We start from the raw sequence: 19,219 nt of genomic DNA, 5'->3' as shown, positions 1-19,219 counted from the left end.
TGAATATATACTCAATAATCAGAGAACAGTTAGAGAAATACAGTCGGAAAAGCCCCAAAAAGGAGATGGACCGATATAAATGGTAAAAAAAGGACAGGAAAGAACAGGAAAGGACAGGAAAGAACAGGAAAGAACAGGAAAGAACAGTGCAAATCAACATGCAGACACAAACATGCCACCACACCTGTTCCTGCTTCCTTTGATGCTTCTGTCCAGCGGCCTTCATTTCAGCTCTTAACTGCACAATTAACTCATCTCTGCTTCGAACCTGAACACACAGAATATACATATTTTATATATACAGTATACCTACTTAAATAATATATATACTTTATAGATACACATATATACACATATACACACATACATACATAAACAGTATATACATATACATATACACACATGTATATACTGTATATATACACACACATACACACAGAGTATATATATAGACACACAGTATATGTATATATATACACACACACATTTATATACAGTATTTATACATACATATACGAGAGAGAGAGAGAGAGAGAGAGAGAGAGAGAGAGAGAGAGAGAGAGAGAGAGAGAGAGAGAGAGAGAGAGAGAGAGAGAGAGAGAGAGAGAGAGAGAGAGAGAGAGAGATGGACCTCCAGGTGCGAGGTGTGGAGTTTCTCATGGCTCAGAGCCAAGTCAGCCTCCAGTCTCTCTTTGGTCTGGCTGAGGTGGACAGACTCTCTGCTCTGGTCCTTCATCTTGGCTCTAAGCTCATCCCTCTCCTTGCTCAGTTTCTCCAAAGCCTTCTCTCTCCGGAGCAACTGGGAAGTATGCAATCAAATTGAGCCACTTCAGACAGTGCTACAATCCTACAGTAATTTACAAAACCCACAAAAAAAGATTTAAACTTACTTTAAATAACACCCTTAAATGCTAAAGTAATACAATAATGTTAATTCTAGGATCACATAACCCACTCAACGTTACCTAATGTGCAATAGATAAAAAGCATAATTGAATTTATTTTAAATTTTAATTCCAACATCAAATAAAAAAATTACAGTGCAGTACATTTATTTGATAGTGGAATTAACAATGCAATGCTCTTTAAACACAGTTAACATTAATATGAATCATGAGCATTAACATTTCTTTCAATTTGGTGAATAATGAAGCTGTTGTTCTTGCCTCTTTCTGACAGTCAGAGTGCTGCTTCTTACTCTCTGTAAGCTCCGTCACAAGCGTGCACATCTTATGTTCCCTCTTCTGAATCTGGAAAACAAAAAACACATTTCTCATGGTTTGAGATTGTTGGACAATGTTTTTCTTTTATTAAAAAACGCAGGTGTTTTTTTTTATGATATTCTGACATAATGTAAAGGATCATATCTCCTTGAATCATGGCAACACAAACCATATCTCAGGGAGCAGGGGAACTTGGGTCATTGGTTACAAAAGTTGAGATAACATATTCCAGTCTTGTTTTCTTATTTGTGTTTAAGGTAGCGGTGGTGGTGGGTGGATTGGCGCTACATACAGAGAAACAGTTATTTATACTTCTCCTGAGTTTACAGTATGTCTGACGATTGCTTGTGTTTGTCTGTTTCCTTAGCGACCTTCCCTAATTACCCACCTCAGTTCTATGCCAAGTTTGTGTTTGTGTGTGTGTGTGTGTGTGTGTGTGTTTGTGTGTGTGTGTCTGCACTATTTTTTATGTGTGTGTGATGCCTCAAAACGTTGTTGGGGAAATGTTTAAGACATTTAGTTTATTTTATCTCTTCCGTCTGTGTTTAGTAAGTCTGCATTTTTTCCTGGTTTTGGTCAGCCAAAATGCTAGATGTCAAGATGCTAAAGCTTTCCTTTAGGCATGCCAGGACATATCCAAAAAAGGACTCCTATGGAGTCTCCTATTGGACAGTTATTTAGTAATATAGAGATGAGTTCATTTTCTGTATGTACTGAATAAAATGGGGATCAAACCACAGCCACCTTCTCTTATTCCACAACGTAAATTAATGACATTATAAATAATATGACTAATAATAACAATTTTTTTCCACTTTCAAGCTATATATATATATATATATATATATATATATATATATATATATATATACAGTATATATATATATATATATACACACTTTATAGCGCACACACACACACTCTCACTCACTCACTCACTAATGCCAAACTGAGTCAAATGCTTACTCCCTCTTTCTCCATCCCTCCCCACCTCCTGTGCGTCCTGCATGATCCAGGGATTGTTTTGACCAGAGTTGAGGGCTCGTTTGTAACTGTCCTGGGGGATTGATGGAGTTAACTTGGCTCTTTGACCTCCCACCTCTGGCCGTCAGCGACCAGGTTTGCTAAACCCACTAAACCTGAGCTACGGCAAAACACTGCACACACACTGCCATGCAAGAAGCAGCTAAATCACAAATGAGTCCTCAAGTAAACATGCCCTGGACGGGAATAATATAAGAGCGTGTGTTTTGCATTGAATGGACACATTTGCGCACACACTAAAATAAATGACCAAAACATTCATTCAATTGTACAAATACAAGTCCTTCCACTTACCCATAGCAAGCACAACACTAACATTACGCCCATTTTTTAAATCTTAGCTTGATGTATCTTTTGAGAGAGAGAGAGAGAGAGAGAGAGCGTGTGTGTGTGTGTGTGTATGTGTGTGTGTGTGTGTGTGTGTGTGAGAATTCCCAATGTGAGTGTGCGATAGGCAAAATGGATGTTGATAAACACCGGAGGATGTCGTGTCAAAACAGACAACTTGTCAAAACGACACTCTAACTAGGTCAATCACAAAGTTTAAGTAGAAACTTTGGAGTGGAGCTTTGGTTTATGCATATCTCTACGTGGATGTCTATGCGTGTCTGATAAGCTTCTGAACGAATCTGCAGGAGGGGACCTCCAATATCGAAGGTATTTTTAAATCAATGAGCTCTTAAGTGTATCTCAGTCTCAATGTGTTCACACATACGCACGCACACAACACTCAGACAGAATCCCTACTGACAGGCAATGACAAGATAAAGAGAGGGAGAAATAAAGGGGGAGAGGACGACAGGAGGGGGAGAAATAATATTTGGGGTTGGGGGGTAGTGATGGGTGGGTGGGGGGGATGAAAGGGAGAAATGGCAAGGCAAGATAAGAAATGAGCAATAAGAGAGCTGAAGAGAGAAAGCAGGGAGAGTAAAAAACAACAACAACTAAGTAAGCTATTCTGATGGTTGTGAAGTGTTGTGAGCGGGACCAATGTTTGTCCAAGTCCAACCTTAAAGGCTTGAACAACCTTCCACAACAGTGCTTGTTCTTTCTTTCTGTCTCCTTTCAGTCTTGATTGCTTTCGCTCTCCCATTTAAAAAAGTATACAATGTGAATGATCATGTCCAGCACGCTTTATAGGACAACCATGAGTGCATTTACTTTATGTCCCAGTGGGGATGCTGGGGACACACTGTGCTGGAGTGTTAACAATAAATAAAATGATTGGCCATCACACATGGAACTAACTTTCACAGAACGTGTTGTCATGCTGCATCTATAAGACATACACAGAATTGAAAATGAGTAACACAACAAGTTCTCACGCTGGAGCAAAATGGAACAAAATTGCTTTTTGTGTTTGCTTTTTTCCTTCTCTTCTGCTTTGAATAGTTGCTATGTGGATTTGAGTCATTGATCAGCTCCCACTAGCGTATTCAGAATAAAACAATAACCATCAGATATAAAGGCCTTAACATTCACATAGCAATGCCCCCCCCGAACAAATCTAAGATGAAATGGCCAAATGCGGTGACAACTGTCCCAAATCTCATCGCCACAGCCCAACTGAAAACTCTACCCATTTGATCAAAAGGTTTCTCCTATTATCCCTTATCTCAAGATTCCTTCCCGCCCACATCCTACAACCTCTCTCCCTTTTTCCACATTTCTCACACTAAATCCATCCGTCTGCCTTGCTCGTCTGCACCCCCGTCCCCCCCGTCCCTCCTGTGTGCATTTATGACCGTAACATTTAACAGAGGAGCCTCCAGAAAACCGTGCAAGCGACTTCAGGTTGTGAGAAGATGAAGCAGATCATCTCTGAGACAAAGCCCCTTGTCATGTTAATGGCTTCACTACTTCCAAGTTCCTCAGTGGGGGAGTTTGGAACACTTTCACCACATGTTTAAACTACAGCAACATGTGGCCATTTGCATGACGGGGACGTGTCTGAGTTAGTGAGGTGGAGAGAACTACCAATAGGGATGGAGAACAAGTGGAAAGGGATACAGATACATAAAAGATAAGCGGATTAAAAATGACGTTAAGGAGGATTTTTGGATCGAAAATAGTTTTACGCAAAAAAAGCACATCAACATCTGCTTTATTTGGTGAATTTCCCCACGCCACTTTTGTTGCTTTTCTTGACACAGATGATGATGTTATGATTGTCTAAATCAGTGCTAAATGATAACAGTTAAAAACAATAAAACAGAAACTTATTTGCTGTTGACCGCAAAGAAGAGACAGTTGACACAAAAAATGAAAAACACATATTTTTCCTCTTCCCTCTTCACTGTAGTGGTATTTCTTAATCTAGATCTGTTTTGGTGTGAGTTGCCCAGTGTTGGGATAAATCAGCCGTAGAGATGTTTGTCTTCTCTCCATTATAATGGAACTAGATGGCACTCAGCTTGTGGTGCTCAAAGCACCAAAAAAATCATTTGAACTACTCAACAGCAAATTAGGACCCAGTTACTCAAAATTACAGTTACTTTTTTGCAAGCAGGAATTATTTTCTTTCTAGCAAACTACACCCGCCAAGCATGTCACTGCACAGAAGGAAGCTTACTCTACTTCTTGGTGGATTAAACACCACCAGCCGAGTGTCTTCTAGTTCTATTGGAGAAAAGGCAGACATCTCCAGCACTGGGCACCTTGCACCAGAACAATCTAGATCAATCAATAGCACTACAGGTAAGAGGAACATGTATTTTTGTTCTTTGGGTGAGTTGTGCCTTTAAGTCAGACCTGTCCTCCCAATTCTCTACTACATGTCCTATTCTACACCCCAATTCAGTGATTTAGAAAAAAAAGTGGGTGTACAACTCATTCTTTAGATAGAAAGCAAACTGCTTTCCTATCCTTCTGAGCAAAGAAGCCTTAGTGAGAAGGGAGAGAGTAAGAAGGAGAGTGAATCAGCAGAATACATTTACGATGAAGGAGAGCGTGTTGACAGTATTTGTTCAGCTGTGCTAATGTTAAGACATTTAGCGCTGCAGAGGAAAAATACTTAATACTTATTACAAAAGTTCTCTCAGTTTCACTTACAGTATATTCAAGTGGTGGCAGGAACACTCTATTTTTAATACACCAACTACTGTCCATGAATGAGTCCAAAGCGTATTGTGTGTGTGTGTGAGAGAGTGAGAGAGTGAGAGAGTGAGTGAGTGAGTGAGAGCGAGAGAGCGCGAGAGAGAGAGAGAAAAAACTGTTTTAGTGCATAAAGCAGGGCCAGATGTGGAGCAGAAACCAGATCCTTGGACAGAGTGTAATAGTCGCACACACACACACACACACACACACACACACACACACACAGTATAGCTAATTGCACAGTGTACACCCACAACTAAACACACACACAACTAAAGATTAGACCAATCTTACATATTTGTACAGTGCAGACTTGTGAAATACTAATGCAACAGTTTGCTTCCATCCAGCAGATTGGCAACAGAATCAATGTTCACTGCCCAAGAGTGAATTACGAGAGGTCAAAAATATGCTCTAAAATGGTTAATTAAAAGTTTGTTTTTTTTAATTCTTTTATCCAAAGCCCATTTGTTGCAATATAACATGAGCTACAGAGCATGTGATCTTTTAACAAGCACACTATATACTCAGAGACTGTAACAAAGCCTCAGTGAAAGCTGACAAAATATTGACCCTAACCCTAAAAATATTTTAAAATCAGCCTGTCAAGCGGGCCGGCACACGAAGAGGACTTAACCTCATCGTGTGCGGCTTTCCTTTTTTGTACAAATACAGCAGCAAGACCTTGAAAATCACCAATGGCTTAGAGAAAGGTATATTTCTAACATGGTTAATGAAAGATTAAATACAAATATGTGGGCTCTAACATATGCTTGTGGTACGGCAGATCATAAAAATCTCTAACAGGCAATATATGAACGTGAGTTTTGAGTTGTACTTTAGTCCTAGCTGGGGGAAAAATCCCATTTCAGCAGAACAATGCAATTGTATGTCAAGTCTGTCTTCGTCAAAAGTGTGTGTTTTTATATTAAGGCTCTAAATATCAGAACATCCCATTACCTATTATCTAAAACCTTATTATCAAGTAGAAATAGACAATGCCTGTCACAGTGAATATTACATTTGAAAATTGAATATTTAAATGAATCCCTCACCTGTACGACCCTTCTTATCAGCCCCATTGTGGGAAAAGACAATGCATTGCATTAAAGTGAATATTATATTTCATCTCAATCCTGTAGAAATTGCGTATTTTCAGTTTAACCCTTTCTTCCTGACATTGTCCACTTTGTGTTAACATTTGTGTTTCTTAACCTTTTGAGCGAAAGAACCTGCTGATAATGTGTCAATGTCAACAATACATCGCCAACAACAGGGAGCTTAAATGCACACTTCTAGGTGTTACAATACAATGGTAAAGTTAGGACGGGCAAAGTTTTGCAAGAATTTATAATTCAACATTTGGAGGAAGAAACCAATTACCTTCTTTTGAGTGGTGTGACGCACATGTGCTATCTCCTGCTGCAGACGGTCTATCTCTTTGTTGGCATGGTTCAACTGGTCTTGGATCTGCTGCCTCTGCTGTCTTTCCGCGTCCAGGCTGGTTTTGGTCTGATTCAGGGTTTCACTGATGTCACTCAACATGCACTCGCCTGTTTGTAACTGAGGGGAGAGAGGTGAATAAGTACAGTATTTTAGTACAGTGGTTTGAACCCCCTCCAAAAGGCTGAGAGAGGGACATTCACAGGCATGCGGGCAGCTGTAGGAAGAAGAGACCGAGAGTGGGTGAACAGTTACGACATGCTCCGAGCAGGAGGAAAAGCAGATGTAAGTATAATTTAGGGACAATCGCCTCGGCTCTGTCTCCATAGCAGTGAAAAGGAACATCATAAAGGCTTTGTGCCAGGCTGGGCAACTCTACAGTTTCTGCTTTTACTCAGGACCAATAAAACTGCTTGACTACACATCATAAAGTCGTAGGACACTTAGTGTAGTGTTTCTCAAACGTAAGGACAAAGCTCACAGAGAGTCATCGTCCTTTTTTCTGTGCTCCGCATCAGAAAAGATTAAGAGTATGCTATTATGAGAACGCGTCCTTGGAAAACCCCAAATTTCTTCAATGCAGTAGGTACACCGAAATCATGCTGCCAGTCTCATGTGCACACACCACTGCAATGGCTGACAGGAACCAGTGTCAAATGACTGCGGATGTAAACAGTTCAAAATGTCTGATGTGTCACTGATAATACTTAGGGCTGTAAAAGCATAAATATTACCGTAACGTCTGATATGGCTCAATGCATCTTGTCTGCACTAGGCTGTATGTTAGTTCCTGTTTAGGTGTGTCGATCAGCTTTTTGTGTCAATTGCGTAAATTAATTTGGACTCTGATATGAACCAGCAATACACCAATGATGTCCTTGAGGTAACAGGGAAATGAAGTTAGTGCTGAAAGTAAGGCCGTGAAGTCATAATCTAAGAGAGTCTTTCAAGTATTGCGAGTAACTAGAATGGTTTTATATTGAACATACTTGGTTTAGTTGGCGGGCGGGCACCTGCTCCAAAACACTGGGAGCAGATGAATGACTTGGCTTGGTCAAGGACACAGTAAATGGGTAATTTAAGCCTAAAACACAGCACCGTCACATGTCACATTGATATACCTGGCGGGGGCGAGAGATGGAAGTAAAAGAAGGAGAGAGAAAGAAATACTGTGGGAGTGAGACAGAGAGAGAGAATTATAAGAAAGAGGAAAAGGACAACGAGAGAAACCTAAAGGCCATTCCATTCATCATGCGTATGACTCTTTAATGTTCCCATACATTATTATTGGTTCTCATTGGGGCGAGGGCGAGGCTGGACAAGGGAGATGAGAGAGGAAAAGAAAGGCAAGAAAAAGAATATGACGAAAAAATACTGAACGGACAAAAGAAAGACAGAAAAACATTTAACCCCTCCCCCACTCTTACTCCCTTCTCTTGGCTAAGTGATGTTCACACGAACATGGTTCTTTATTTTACAATGAAGGAACCCTCTGCGGAGCTAAGATGGTGGCGATGAGTTATTAAATATGGAGAGAGGGCCAGAGAGGGAAGGCGGAGGAGGAGGGGAAGAAGGATGGATGATTAACTGTGAAGGAAGTAAAAAATGAAGAGAATTCCCTGATGTACCTGACTGGATTTGATTTAGAGAAGGTTGCCCAATTCTGTTCCCTATTTAAGTAGAGCTCCCCTGATGCGTGTGCATGTGTGTGTGTGTGTGTGTGTGTGTGTGTGTGTGTGTTAGTGAGTGAGTGAGAGAGAGAGAGAGAGAGAGAAAAGAGAGTGTGTTACCTACTTTGCTCTGCAGTAAAGCCCGGCTTTCTTTGAGTTGTGCGATGTCTTGGACCAGCTGTTGTGTGTGTTTCGCCTTCATAGCCAAGGTTCCCTTCAGAGAGTCATGTGTGGCTCGCAAACCAACCACATCCTGGTCCAGGTGCCTCACATGCTCCTCTCTCTCTTTCATCTAAAATACACACACACACACACACACACACACACACACACACACACACACACACACACACACACACACACACACACACACACACACACACACACACACACACACAACTGTGTGTATTCACTACTACTACAGCCTGTGGGTTGTATCTGCCTGTGTCCATGCAGATGCCAAACATGCAAACAAAAGTAGTATGCTTGGAGAGCATCCTTTTACTTTAACATTAGCTACTGTGATACTGTGAGTAGCTGATACTTCCACCGAGCCTAAATAATTGTCAACATAAGTTAGTTTCATATCAATGTTAATGACTTAATTTGTACATTTTACATTATGCTTACATGTTGTCCGTTAGTCACTTTACTTATTTTAGCTGGCTACAACCCTTAGCATAAAAAAGTAATTATTCCAATTATTTTTTTCCCTCCTTTTTTGGGGGCATTTTAGGCCTTTATTCTCATAGGATAGATAAAGATAAAAAGGGGGGAGAGAGAAAGGGGGATTGACATGCAGCAGAGGGTTCCAACCCGCAGCCGCTGCACCGAGGATTAAGCCTCTATATACAGTATGTGCGCCTGCTCTACCATCTGAGCTTACCCGGACACGTAATTATTAAAATTTGTGTCGCTACTGTGTGATAAGTACAAGAATATATCTCAGGCCAAGCATCTTGTAATAGTCAAGATCTTGTGCACGGCAGATCTCCGGAGCACCAGTTCGAACTGATCACTGTGGGAAGTCAGAGTGATGTTGGCAGATGTTTTAAAGATAATTGTGAAAACAACAACTTCATCGAGTTTCGTGTGAGGTCCTTTAGCCACTGATATCAATTATACAAATAATCGGACTGTAGTCTAATCATGACTATGTGATATTTATAGTAGCATGTAAAACTGAAACATTCTCATCATCAACCTCAACAAATTTATCACCTACAGCAACATTACTTTTTACTACGACACAATAAAACATATTTATGTACACATGAAAACTACAACTAAATAAATGTTGCTGTGCCTTACTGTACACAAAATAGAGCCTGACTTATTATTATTGGGGGATAGATACGGATTGTGGTTGAACTCCTCACCCCGTGCATGAATGTGAGTGTGTGTGGGCTTGTGGTTCAGAACCCCTAGCCCCTATTCATTAGCGCTGTGTGAAATGAGCCCTGTGTTAGATTAGTAAGGAGGCTCCGCAGACAGTCAACACAATGACAAACACATTCACATATACACGCACAACTTTGTCACACTGGTCCATTTAAGATTTGTGAACACACGCAATACAAACTCAAACAAACACACACATTGTACCTACAGTGTCCTTCTTTACTTCTCCTCTAACATCGGACCGATGTCCTGGACTTGTGTCTTGGCACGGACACAGCCCACCTCTGGCTGCTCTCTGCAAACGATGCAGTATATCTATCATCCAACCTATTGTAACAGAGAGCTAAAGGTGGTCTTTAATGCAGTTAACTCATCTACAGCATGTCTAATGGATGGTAACAATTATAAGCAATGGGGCAGTTGCAAAAATGAATTAAAAACAACTCTTTAATCTGGATATTCCTCCAATTTCAGTGTGACTATTGGGAAATAAAATGAGTTTCACAAAACTGAGACAATAAGGTGTGAATTTCAGGTGAAAAGCAATTATGAAGCAGAAGAGCATATTTTCTATGCAATTTAAATATTATCACCATCAATGTTAAACCAAGTTAAAGCAATATCTCCCTTACATGCAACTACTGTAACTGTTTTACTGTACTAATATCAGGCCCATATTTCATATGCAATAGACATTATATACAGTAAATTATCTAAAGTTGCCACCATGAACCTATATCCTTACTTTTTAACATAACTTGACTCTCTGTGCATTTTCTTTACTCTGAAATGAAAGAGTCTCTTCTATATATTAAACTTCTATGTTACTTGGTAAGATTCTTTCAGGTTTATGTAGCAATCCACTGTGGCTGTGCTGTGTGTGCAACACTCTCGAGCCCTCTCTTTGTTGAGAAGTTATTTCTCTAAAGAATGAGAGTGTAACCGAATCGTTTTCAGAATTTTTGCTAAACTGAACACCATGCGAGACGGGTCAGACAAAAACACAATCACATAAATAAAAGTAAAACCAAATCAGAGATTTTCATCAACCAATTACTTTGTCAAAAAAAGGAGCTGAGCATCAAATCATGTTTGTGTCTGTATTGGATGTGCCAGGTAAACTACACAGTTGGTTACCTCACAGTATACTGTGTGGCTTTGTTTCCAGTTTGAGGACATTTCAACTCTCAACTTCCCTCTAGTTCCTCATGAGACAGCATTTTGTAGAGTAATGTATAACATATGTTTGTATCTGTATGTATCCTCTGATATTAAGCACCAAAGTTTTGACATCTCAGCTGTAAAAATGTCATGTATGCTTAACTAAATAATATAATATAGGTTTTAAATCAGGATTGGTTAATTAACTAGGTTGGTAAACACGTGATGGATTTCAACTACGTGTGAAGACAAGTGCATACAAGAGTACATATGGATAACAATGTAATATTTATTACAAACAGTGATTATTCAGTGCCATCTTTAAGTTGTGTACTGTAGCTAGATTTGGAGTAAAGCCGGTGGGTGCATTCGAAAATGAGTTTATGGCTGATGCAGCAGTGTGTGAATATTGCTACAGTGACAGCATGGATTCTCTCATCTCTCAAGTGCCTGCAGTGACATATACTGTAACTTTTTCCAATTGTAATCTGGCATGTTTAGATAATGTTCTGTTACTTACTGGTCAACAAGTATTTTTGCTTATATAATTTATTTTAATGTTTTAAGAATCAAGTCTTCTACTTAATTGCCACTGTATGTTCCCTGCTATCTATCCATGACGCAGCTAGTTAAAGATCACAATGTCTGTCATAATCCTTCCTTTAGACCAAGGTCTTTAGCCACTGACTTTGAGACCTGCGTAATATTGTTACATAATTAATATACTACGGTGACTTTTCTCGACTCCAAATCCGCCAGTATCAGAGATGATTAAAAGTTCCCATGTGGTCTGTGTAAAGTCTTAATTCTCCAGTGGGGGAGTATTGGATCTTGGCTGGAAGTCCTGAAGAAAGAATATCAGATTTTGATTTCATTTCAAATTAGTGCTTAAGCCTTGGACTTTCATATTCGTAGAGTCCCTATTGAGAGAGAAGCCTCAATCTGATCAAGTCTCATTACTTTAGCAATTAAGGTTTCGCCCCTGGGGTCCTCCCCTCAGCTCCTGCTCCCCCGCCTAATGCTTTTTCTCCTCCTGTATCCTTTATTCTCTCCTCCTAGCCATCGAATGTTTTTGCCACCAAGGCGGAGGAGAGGAGAAATGGAGAACGGCTTGCGCAAATCGTTGATTGGCCAAAGCCTATCCTCCATCTCAGATTACAAATAGAAATGGAACATTTGAGGACAAAGGAAGGAGGGGGTGAGATGGAAAGAGACAGACAGAAAAGAAAGAGAGAGAGAGAGAGATGTGAGTTGCAGAGTTATGGGCACAGAGAGAGAGAGGGGTGGCTAATATAATTGAATTAAAAAGATAGAGCGGGGCCATTTCTAAGCAGGTGGGAGTGTGGAGTGAGAAAGAGCAGGGAAGATATTAACTTCTAATAAAAGAGAGATTAGAAAGTGGCTAGGAGGACTGCTCTGTCTTTACCTGTGGGAGTGACGGCCCCCACATAACCTTTCACTGCAATATGCACACTGATATTGGCCGCCATATTCTGAGCCTCCTACACACAGACATGTACATATACATATAGACAAGCATTCATGCACGTACCAGTGTCTCTGCACAAGAACCACATACACAATGCATTTACACATAGTATTATGTGACATTTGAGTAGACGCACACACTCAGTTATGAGTGCAGTGTGACAGCAATGCATTATCAGCGCACTCTCGATGATCCAACAGGCGGCAGCCATCAGATAATGAAGACGCAGCTCTTTGGGAAGCTGTGACTATACAGACAATTAATTAACTAATTGGTCTAACGAGCTCGTTAAAGCCGTGCTTTTTTGGCAGCCGGCATGAATACATTAACAAGGCTAATTCAATTAAACAGGTGCCGATTTCACAGCTGCCTCTCTCACGGGCGCACACGCGCACAAACACACACAACACACAAACACAAATCCTACAGGTGTTGTGTACATCTTCGCTCCATTTGCCTCTGATGTCTTTTTTCCAGCAGAACCTTGGCATTCGATCAGAAGCATAATGATATGCAGATCAAGTGGTGTGTACTTTGTGTGTTTCTGGCAGTGCTTGTGCCTCAATGGGCCGGTGTGCCTTTGAATCAAAAGCACAGCTCAATAAGCTCACGCAGCATTGGTAATCTGTATAATTGAAAAGGTGTAAAAACAAGTGGGTAAAAAACTGATTGAAGCTCTATGACAGCATACTTAAATTAGCTAACAGAATCTCAGGGGTCAACCAATAATTTTAGCAAAGCTTCACCATGCAATGCCTTTCTTAATTTGCTCCAAAGCTTTTCAGTATTATACATGCTGGGGTGTACTTGTGTGCTCGACGGAAAAAAATAAATAGGTAGTGTACATTAACAACATATTGGGTAAAAGGAAAAAAATAATGATTTCTCCATCCTTCTCTTAAATAAGGCGCTTAGCTCGTCCTTTAAAGACACCATCTTGGCCTTGGCCTTGAACAGTCAGGGCTGAATATTCATTCACTGGCTGTAAAGGAAAACTATGCAGTTTTTTTCAGCTTAATTTACCTTAACTGAACAGCTTCGGAGTCATTGGAATGGTTATATGACTTTTTTTTCGAGTTGAATGGTGGACGTCTTGCTCCCTCCTAGCGCCTGTGAGCGCAAAAACCACCCATGCAACTTTTGGCCGGCGAGTCGCCTTAGCACCAGGAAGGATCATGTGATATCAAAAAAGCAAAAGCAAAAAAGAAGCTCAAGGGGCATCCTCTAGGTCACCTAGTAAGACCCATGTAGGATGAGTCCCTGGCAGCGGCCCGGGTTTGAATCCGACCTGCGGTCCTTTGCTGCGTGTGATCCCACCTATTTCTCTCCCCATTTCCTTTCTATCCACTATCAAATAATGGAGAAAAGCTCCCAAATATATAATAATAACAAAGAAGCAGAAAGCTAGGAAAGCATTGTCGGAGGAACAGAGAAAGAGGAAGCAACAGACTGACCGAGCGAGGAGTCAGACAGAAATAAACATAGGAGCTGTCAAATATCTATTCCGAAGCTGTAGGGGGAGCTTCATAGAGAAACCTGCGAGCAAAACAAGAGAAAACAGCAAAGAAATGGCCAAAACTGCACAGCACCCTTTTAATTTTAGACAAAGCCGTGCTATGTGTGTTGTTGTTGCTCAAAGATCCTGGATTGTTAAAACTGTTACCAAATCAGTTATGAGTGATCTTGCGTGGAATAATCCTCATAAGAACACAATATGTGATAACATCACAATGTCTTACTCTTCATAAACACATTGGAGAATACAGATATTGCCCATACTCACACTGTAATGATTGACAGTATGCACAGATTAAACACACATACCAAATATCAATATTTTGATGGCAGAGGGCTTGTCTGAAGATGATGGGTGAAAGTAAGTCTGATGTGTGATCTCCCTCTGTGTATGTGTGTGTGTGTGAATGTATATGCATTGTGATTTGGGGGGGTTGGTTTGTTATGGCAGCAGCTACAGCAGAAGCTCCCTCATAGGCTAACTAAAGCGCTGAGGTCGGTGGTTAGCTAAACTCCCATGGAGATGATACCACTGATTAATTTCCTCCGGCTTCCTCTCCTCCACCCTCTCCCCCATCCATAGGTCTGCCTTCTTTCCCTTCCCCCAGCCCATTCAACCACTGCTGAATATTAAATCAGTCCCTTTTTTTAATTTCCAGATAACCACGGTTCATTTTTCTCCAAGTGTCATATAGCCGTGACATGGTGTAGCAGCCTATATATTAGGGATGGCTCATGTGAGTTATTGTCATTGTTATCTTTTTTCCATTTACTGCCTGTGTGTCCTACTGTACACCGTGCATGGCTAAATCATATCCTGCACATGTGGTACAAATATCAATAACACCATTAGCAATCTGCTGTGAAATTTCCAATCTTGACAGATAGACATGTTGCGGTTTTAAGAGCCAAACAACACTAAAAGTCTGTTTCACCATAACGTAAATGTTGCCTGTGGTATTTTGTGTGGTGTTTGTTTCCTGCTAGGTAATATTGAAGTCCATGTTTGAGTGTATATGTATGTTTGTGTGTACACCCTGGCCAAGGATTAGGCGAAAAAGAGTCAATCTATACTGCTGTAGTGTTTTACTTAATTTTATTATTTTATTTTGATTTTGCCACTACCACTTACAGACTGTTAGAGGGAACTGTGTGTGTGTGTGTGTGTGTGTGTGTGTGTGTGTGTGTGTGTGTGTGTGTATTCTCTGTAAAAATACATACTCAGCCATTAACGTTTACACACATGTGGACACGAAACACACAGACAGTCACACACCATGTGTGTCATCACTCAATGTCCCCGGTGCAAATGAAATCTCATTCTCACAATCTGAGAAGCCCACTCTGATATATCTCTCTGCCTCCTGTTCCCCCCCACCCCTCCTTTTTCTAGTTTTCACTAAATCACCTCCTATTTTTCTTCACAAATCTGCACACCACCTACTTTATCCTTTACCCAAAACACCTGCTGACCAGAAATCATCACACATACAACCTGTGTGTGCTCATTTGTATTTTGGCAGTGTGATGAAATATTTACTATCCCTATATTTTGCGCACAAGTTAACACTTTGCTGTGCTACCACGAGGCTTTGTCCTGCATCCAGACATGTAACAGCTGCTCTCAGGTTTTAGCTTTTCCTCTCTTGCATCCTTGTGCCTCCCTATCATCATATTACTCCACATCACCTGCTTGCATAGCCTGTAACCTCGCCCAGGAAACTGGGGAAGTGGGAAGTGATTTGGAAAAATGAGGGCAATAAAAAAAAACGCACAGGGATGAATGGAGAGATGTGATATAGGGTAATATGCTAACCCAATCAGCAGGCTGCTGTTTGCCGACAGTATAATCAACATATCGGCCTAATGTCATTACAGCTATATGAGAAATAATATTGCGTGAAATGATATCGCACGTCACGTGCACGCCTTCGCTGTGCACATATGAACCGGCTCACACGTCCAGATGTATGTATCACCCACTAGTTTCCTGGCTCAGACAGGCAAGCACACACACACACACACACACACACACACACACACACACACACACACACACACGCGGTGACACAAAGATGCTAAATTCTCCATGCATGCACACACTGAAAGAATTACACTAATTATTCATGTGTAAAGATTTCCAGCTTTCCTTCCTAATATCAATTAAAAGGGAAAAAGAAATTGCCATTAAGACGAAAAGATTCCTCTTGCTCAGGGCGATTAATTGATTGATTACTTTGTGACTGTTATTGATTAGATAAAAAAGTGGTATTATTTTTACCATGCTGACAATTTAATTTGTTTTTAACAACAAAGAACAAGATTTTAGGAAGTAAATTAGATTTATTTCAAAGGTTTATTGGTAGATCAGTTAAAGTTGATATTTTTCACTTTTGTGCGGCCACACACACACACACACACACAGCCCACTGGCTCTGACAAAAGAGGATAATAGTTAGTGTGTGGCTTCCATATCCTGAATGCATGAGGCCACTGATGGCCTCTATTGATGGACACTGGCGTGAAGCCATCGCTCAAGTTATGGAGCTTTAATTGGAGACAGCATAAAACGATAAACCAAGAAACATGCATGGCTGAACAGCCCAATGTAAACCATTAATCATAGCACAGCCAAAGACAAGTGGCCGCCACATACACACACACGCGGACGCATGCGCACACCCAAGATGGTTTACACACAGCTGCAGAAGAGCACACACATACGCTGCCCTTGCACCACACACCTTGCACACTGTGCATATTTGCGCACACGCACACACACGCACACACACGCGCACACACTGAATGTGGCAGAGACAAGTGTCCCAGTCACATATTCTCATGATAGATGACCCATTTAACTTTGATTTCTGAGAGAAATGAGCTTGCCAGCAATACAGGGTTACCACACACACTTACTCATTCATAATACACACATGGATACTATAAATGGGCTACATACAGTATATGAACTCACAATGTACATTTAGTTTATATGTAAACAACAGCTTGCATTATTTTGAAGACACACACACACCTTATTTGCATGAGAAGGGTTATAATATGGGGATGATTTGTGATGCAAGCAATCAGAAGTGAAGTAACTCATCATTGGCCGTGTCTAGCACACATCTCCACTGGTCATAAATAGAAATCTACACACATGCACGCGTAGACCTGCTTGTAAAATCTGCATAATCCAACAGAGGAGAGAATAAATCAGAAAAAAGTTGACATGAAGGCAAGACCGTTAATAACACAAACCCGCACAAATGTGGTCTCTCACACACATTCCACCCTCCACAATTACTCGGAGTTAAATAAACTGACTGACACATGATATGTTTTAGGAAAGGTGGATTCAATGTAGCCCTCTTCACATCTGTAAAGCCTGGGAATCAAGCCCCCAGCGTTGTCAAGATGAGTTTGTTTTCAATGTTTGTTGTGCACACAGCTGCTGATTAACCAAGGTGTGTTTTTACAATGTGTCTTACATCTTTTTACATAAATAAATCTGGTTTGACATGCCTTTGGTTTATTATTGGATTTTGATTTTTTCTATATATTATGACTTTGTGACTTTAAAATATGCAATTTGGCAGTGCCATCTCATCTAGCCCTAATGCAAATAGTGATAAAAAATATGAAATAGGATATAGGAAATAAAAGAAAGGCTTCCCTTATGGCATGAAAATGATGCTAGAGATGGTCCGATACTGATTCTGATTCTGACCTGAACTTCTGTATCGGCAAATACAGAGTACTGATCCGATACAAGTGTGTCATATGTTTTATTATGTTTTAACATAACTGTGTACTACTATCCCTGTATGAATGTGATATGATGTGATTTTGTTGTCGGTCTGGCTCAGGTTAAACTCCTTGTGAAACATGATCAAACACAAACAATGAACACTGTAGAACTTTCTTTTATTATCCAGTTTGACAGTCAGTCATACTGGAAAAATAACACAAATAAACTCTTTCACGTAGATTTTATTTAGTGCTTTATTATGTAGTATCGGATTGGTGCATAAACTCCAGTACTTGCCGATACCAGCGTATTAGGCAATATCGGAGGCGATATACTGATACTGGTATTGGTATAGGAACATCTCTAAATGATACCAAGACCAAATTACATGTACATTTGTCTGTGACAACCTGTAAGTAAAAAGCCATCAAAATGTTCGATAGAAGCAGAAAAATCTGTTTATCGGAGTAGATAGAGATGTCATTCATAGACGAGAGACTGATGTAAGGGCATTCTTGAAAAGATGAATTCTCACATTAAAAGGGAAGATAAGATGTGAAGGGACTGCTGCTCTGACTAGAGCGAGAAGGTCTTTCATCCAATGGGAAGCAAGCAGAAGAGCTGAGAAAACTCAAGGGCTCTGTGTCAATGGGATAAACAGCTCAGCAGGCTGACATGGAACCAGAGAACAGAAATTACAAGCATTGCTGTTCCTCTCTGTCTGCACCATCTTCTTGTTTGTGTACAGAAGTGTGGTGGCTGCCAATTACAGAAAGCATTCCTGTTCTGTTCTTCAGTTCCATGTGCAATTCATTGTTGCTAACTGATAATGTTGTAATAGAGGGACAGTCCGTTTTTTATTTGGTCATTGATTGCAAATGTTAACAAAACCAACTGCACACAGTTGCAGCCACTGTTCAGTGGCATATTGGAAAGTGTTGATATTTAGACAAATGGATGGAGCATTAAAAGGATGAAAACCTTCCAAATACACACAAACAAACACACACACACACACACACACACACACACACACGTTCCAAACAGCGGTTGCAGCCCCTCAGCGCTCCTCCATCCTCACATGCTTGGTTTCCCCATCTAATCGCTGCCATTCGTCAGTGTGTGTGTGTGTGCGTGTGTGTGTGTGTGTGTGTCTCTGTGTGATTGTGAGTGTGTGTGATGCCAAGTGCTCCTGTACTTTGTGTGTTTGTGCTTCTTTCATTATTCTGTCATTGTAAATTTACAAACAACTGTTGTGAAAAGAGAGAATCTGGTAAGAATCGGAAGGAAGAGAGAAAAAACACACACACACACACACACACACACACACACACACACACACACACACACACAGGATGCGAGGGGTACAGAAAAGCAGTCAGATATGCAGTCAAGTGAGCGGCGGAAGAGTGTGTGAAAAAAA

At 40.5% G+C, this 19,219-nt stretch overlaps 1 protein-coding gene across 1 annotated transcript in view; it reads right to left on the bottom strand.

The window, feature by feature from the left end:
* LOC117938046 (trichohyalin-like) overlaps positions 1-19,219 on the bottom strand; it is a 100,071-nt gene that overhangs the window by 42,114 nt on the left and 38,738 nt on the right. Inside the window, exons 8-12 of the mRNA XM_034862375.1 lie at positions 8,601-8,768; positions 6,747-6,926; positions 1,167-1,250; positions 632-799; positions 185-268 (exon numbers count right to left, since the gene is read on the bottom strand). Coding sequence (XP_034718266.1) covers positions 185-268; positions 632-799; positions 1,167-1,250; positions 6,747-6,926; positions 8,601-8,768 — 684 coding nt within the window. The remainder of the gene's footprint in view (positions 1-184; positions 269-631; positions 800-1,166; positions 1,251-6,746; positions 6,927-8,600; positions 8,769-19,219) is intronic.

The sequence above is a fragment of the Etheostoma cragini genome, chromosome 22, assembly GCF_013103735.1.
Source record: "Etheostoma cragini isolate CJK2018 chromosome 22, CSU_Ecrag_1.0, whole genome shotgun sequence".
Classification (NCBI taxonomy): Eukaryota; Metazoa; Chordata; class Actinopteri; order Perciformes; family Percidae; genus Etheostoma; species Etheostoma cragini.
The sequence above is the reverse complement of the archived record's forward strand: the minus strand, read 5'-3'. Positions and strand labels throughout refer to the sequence as shown.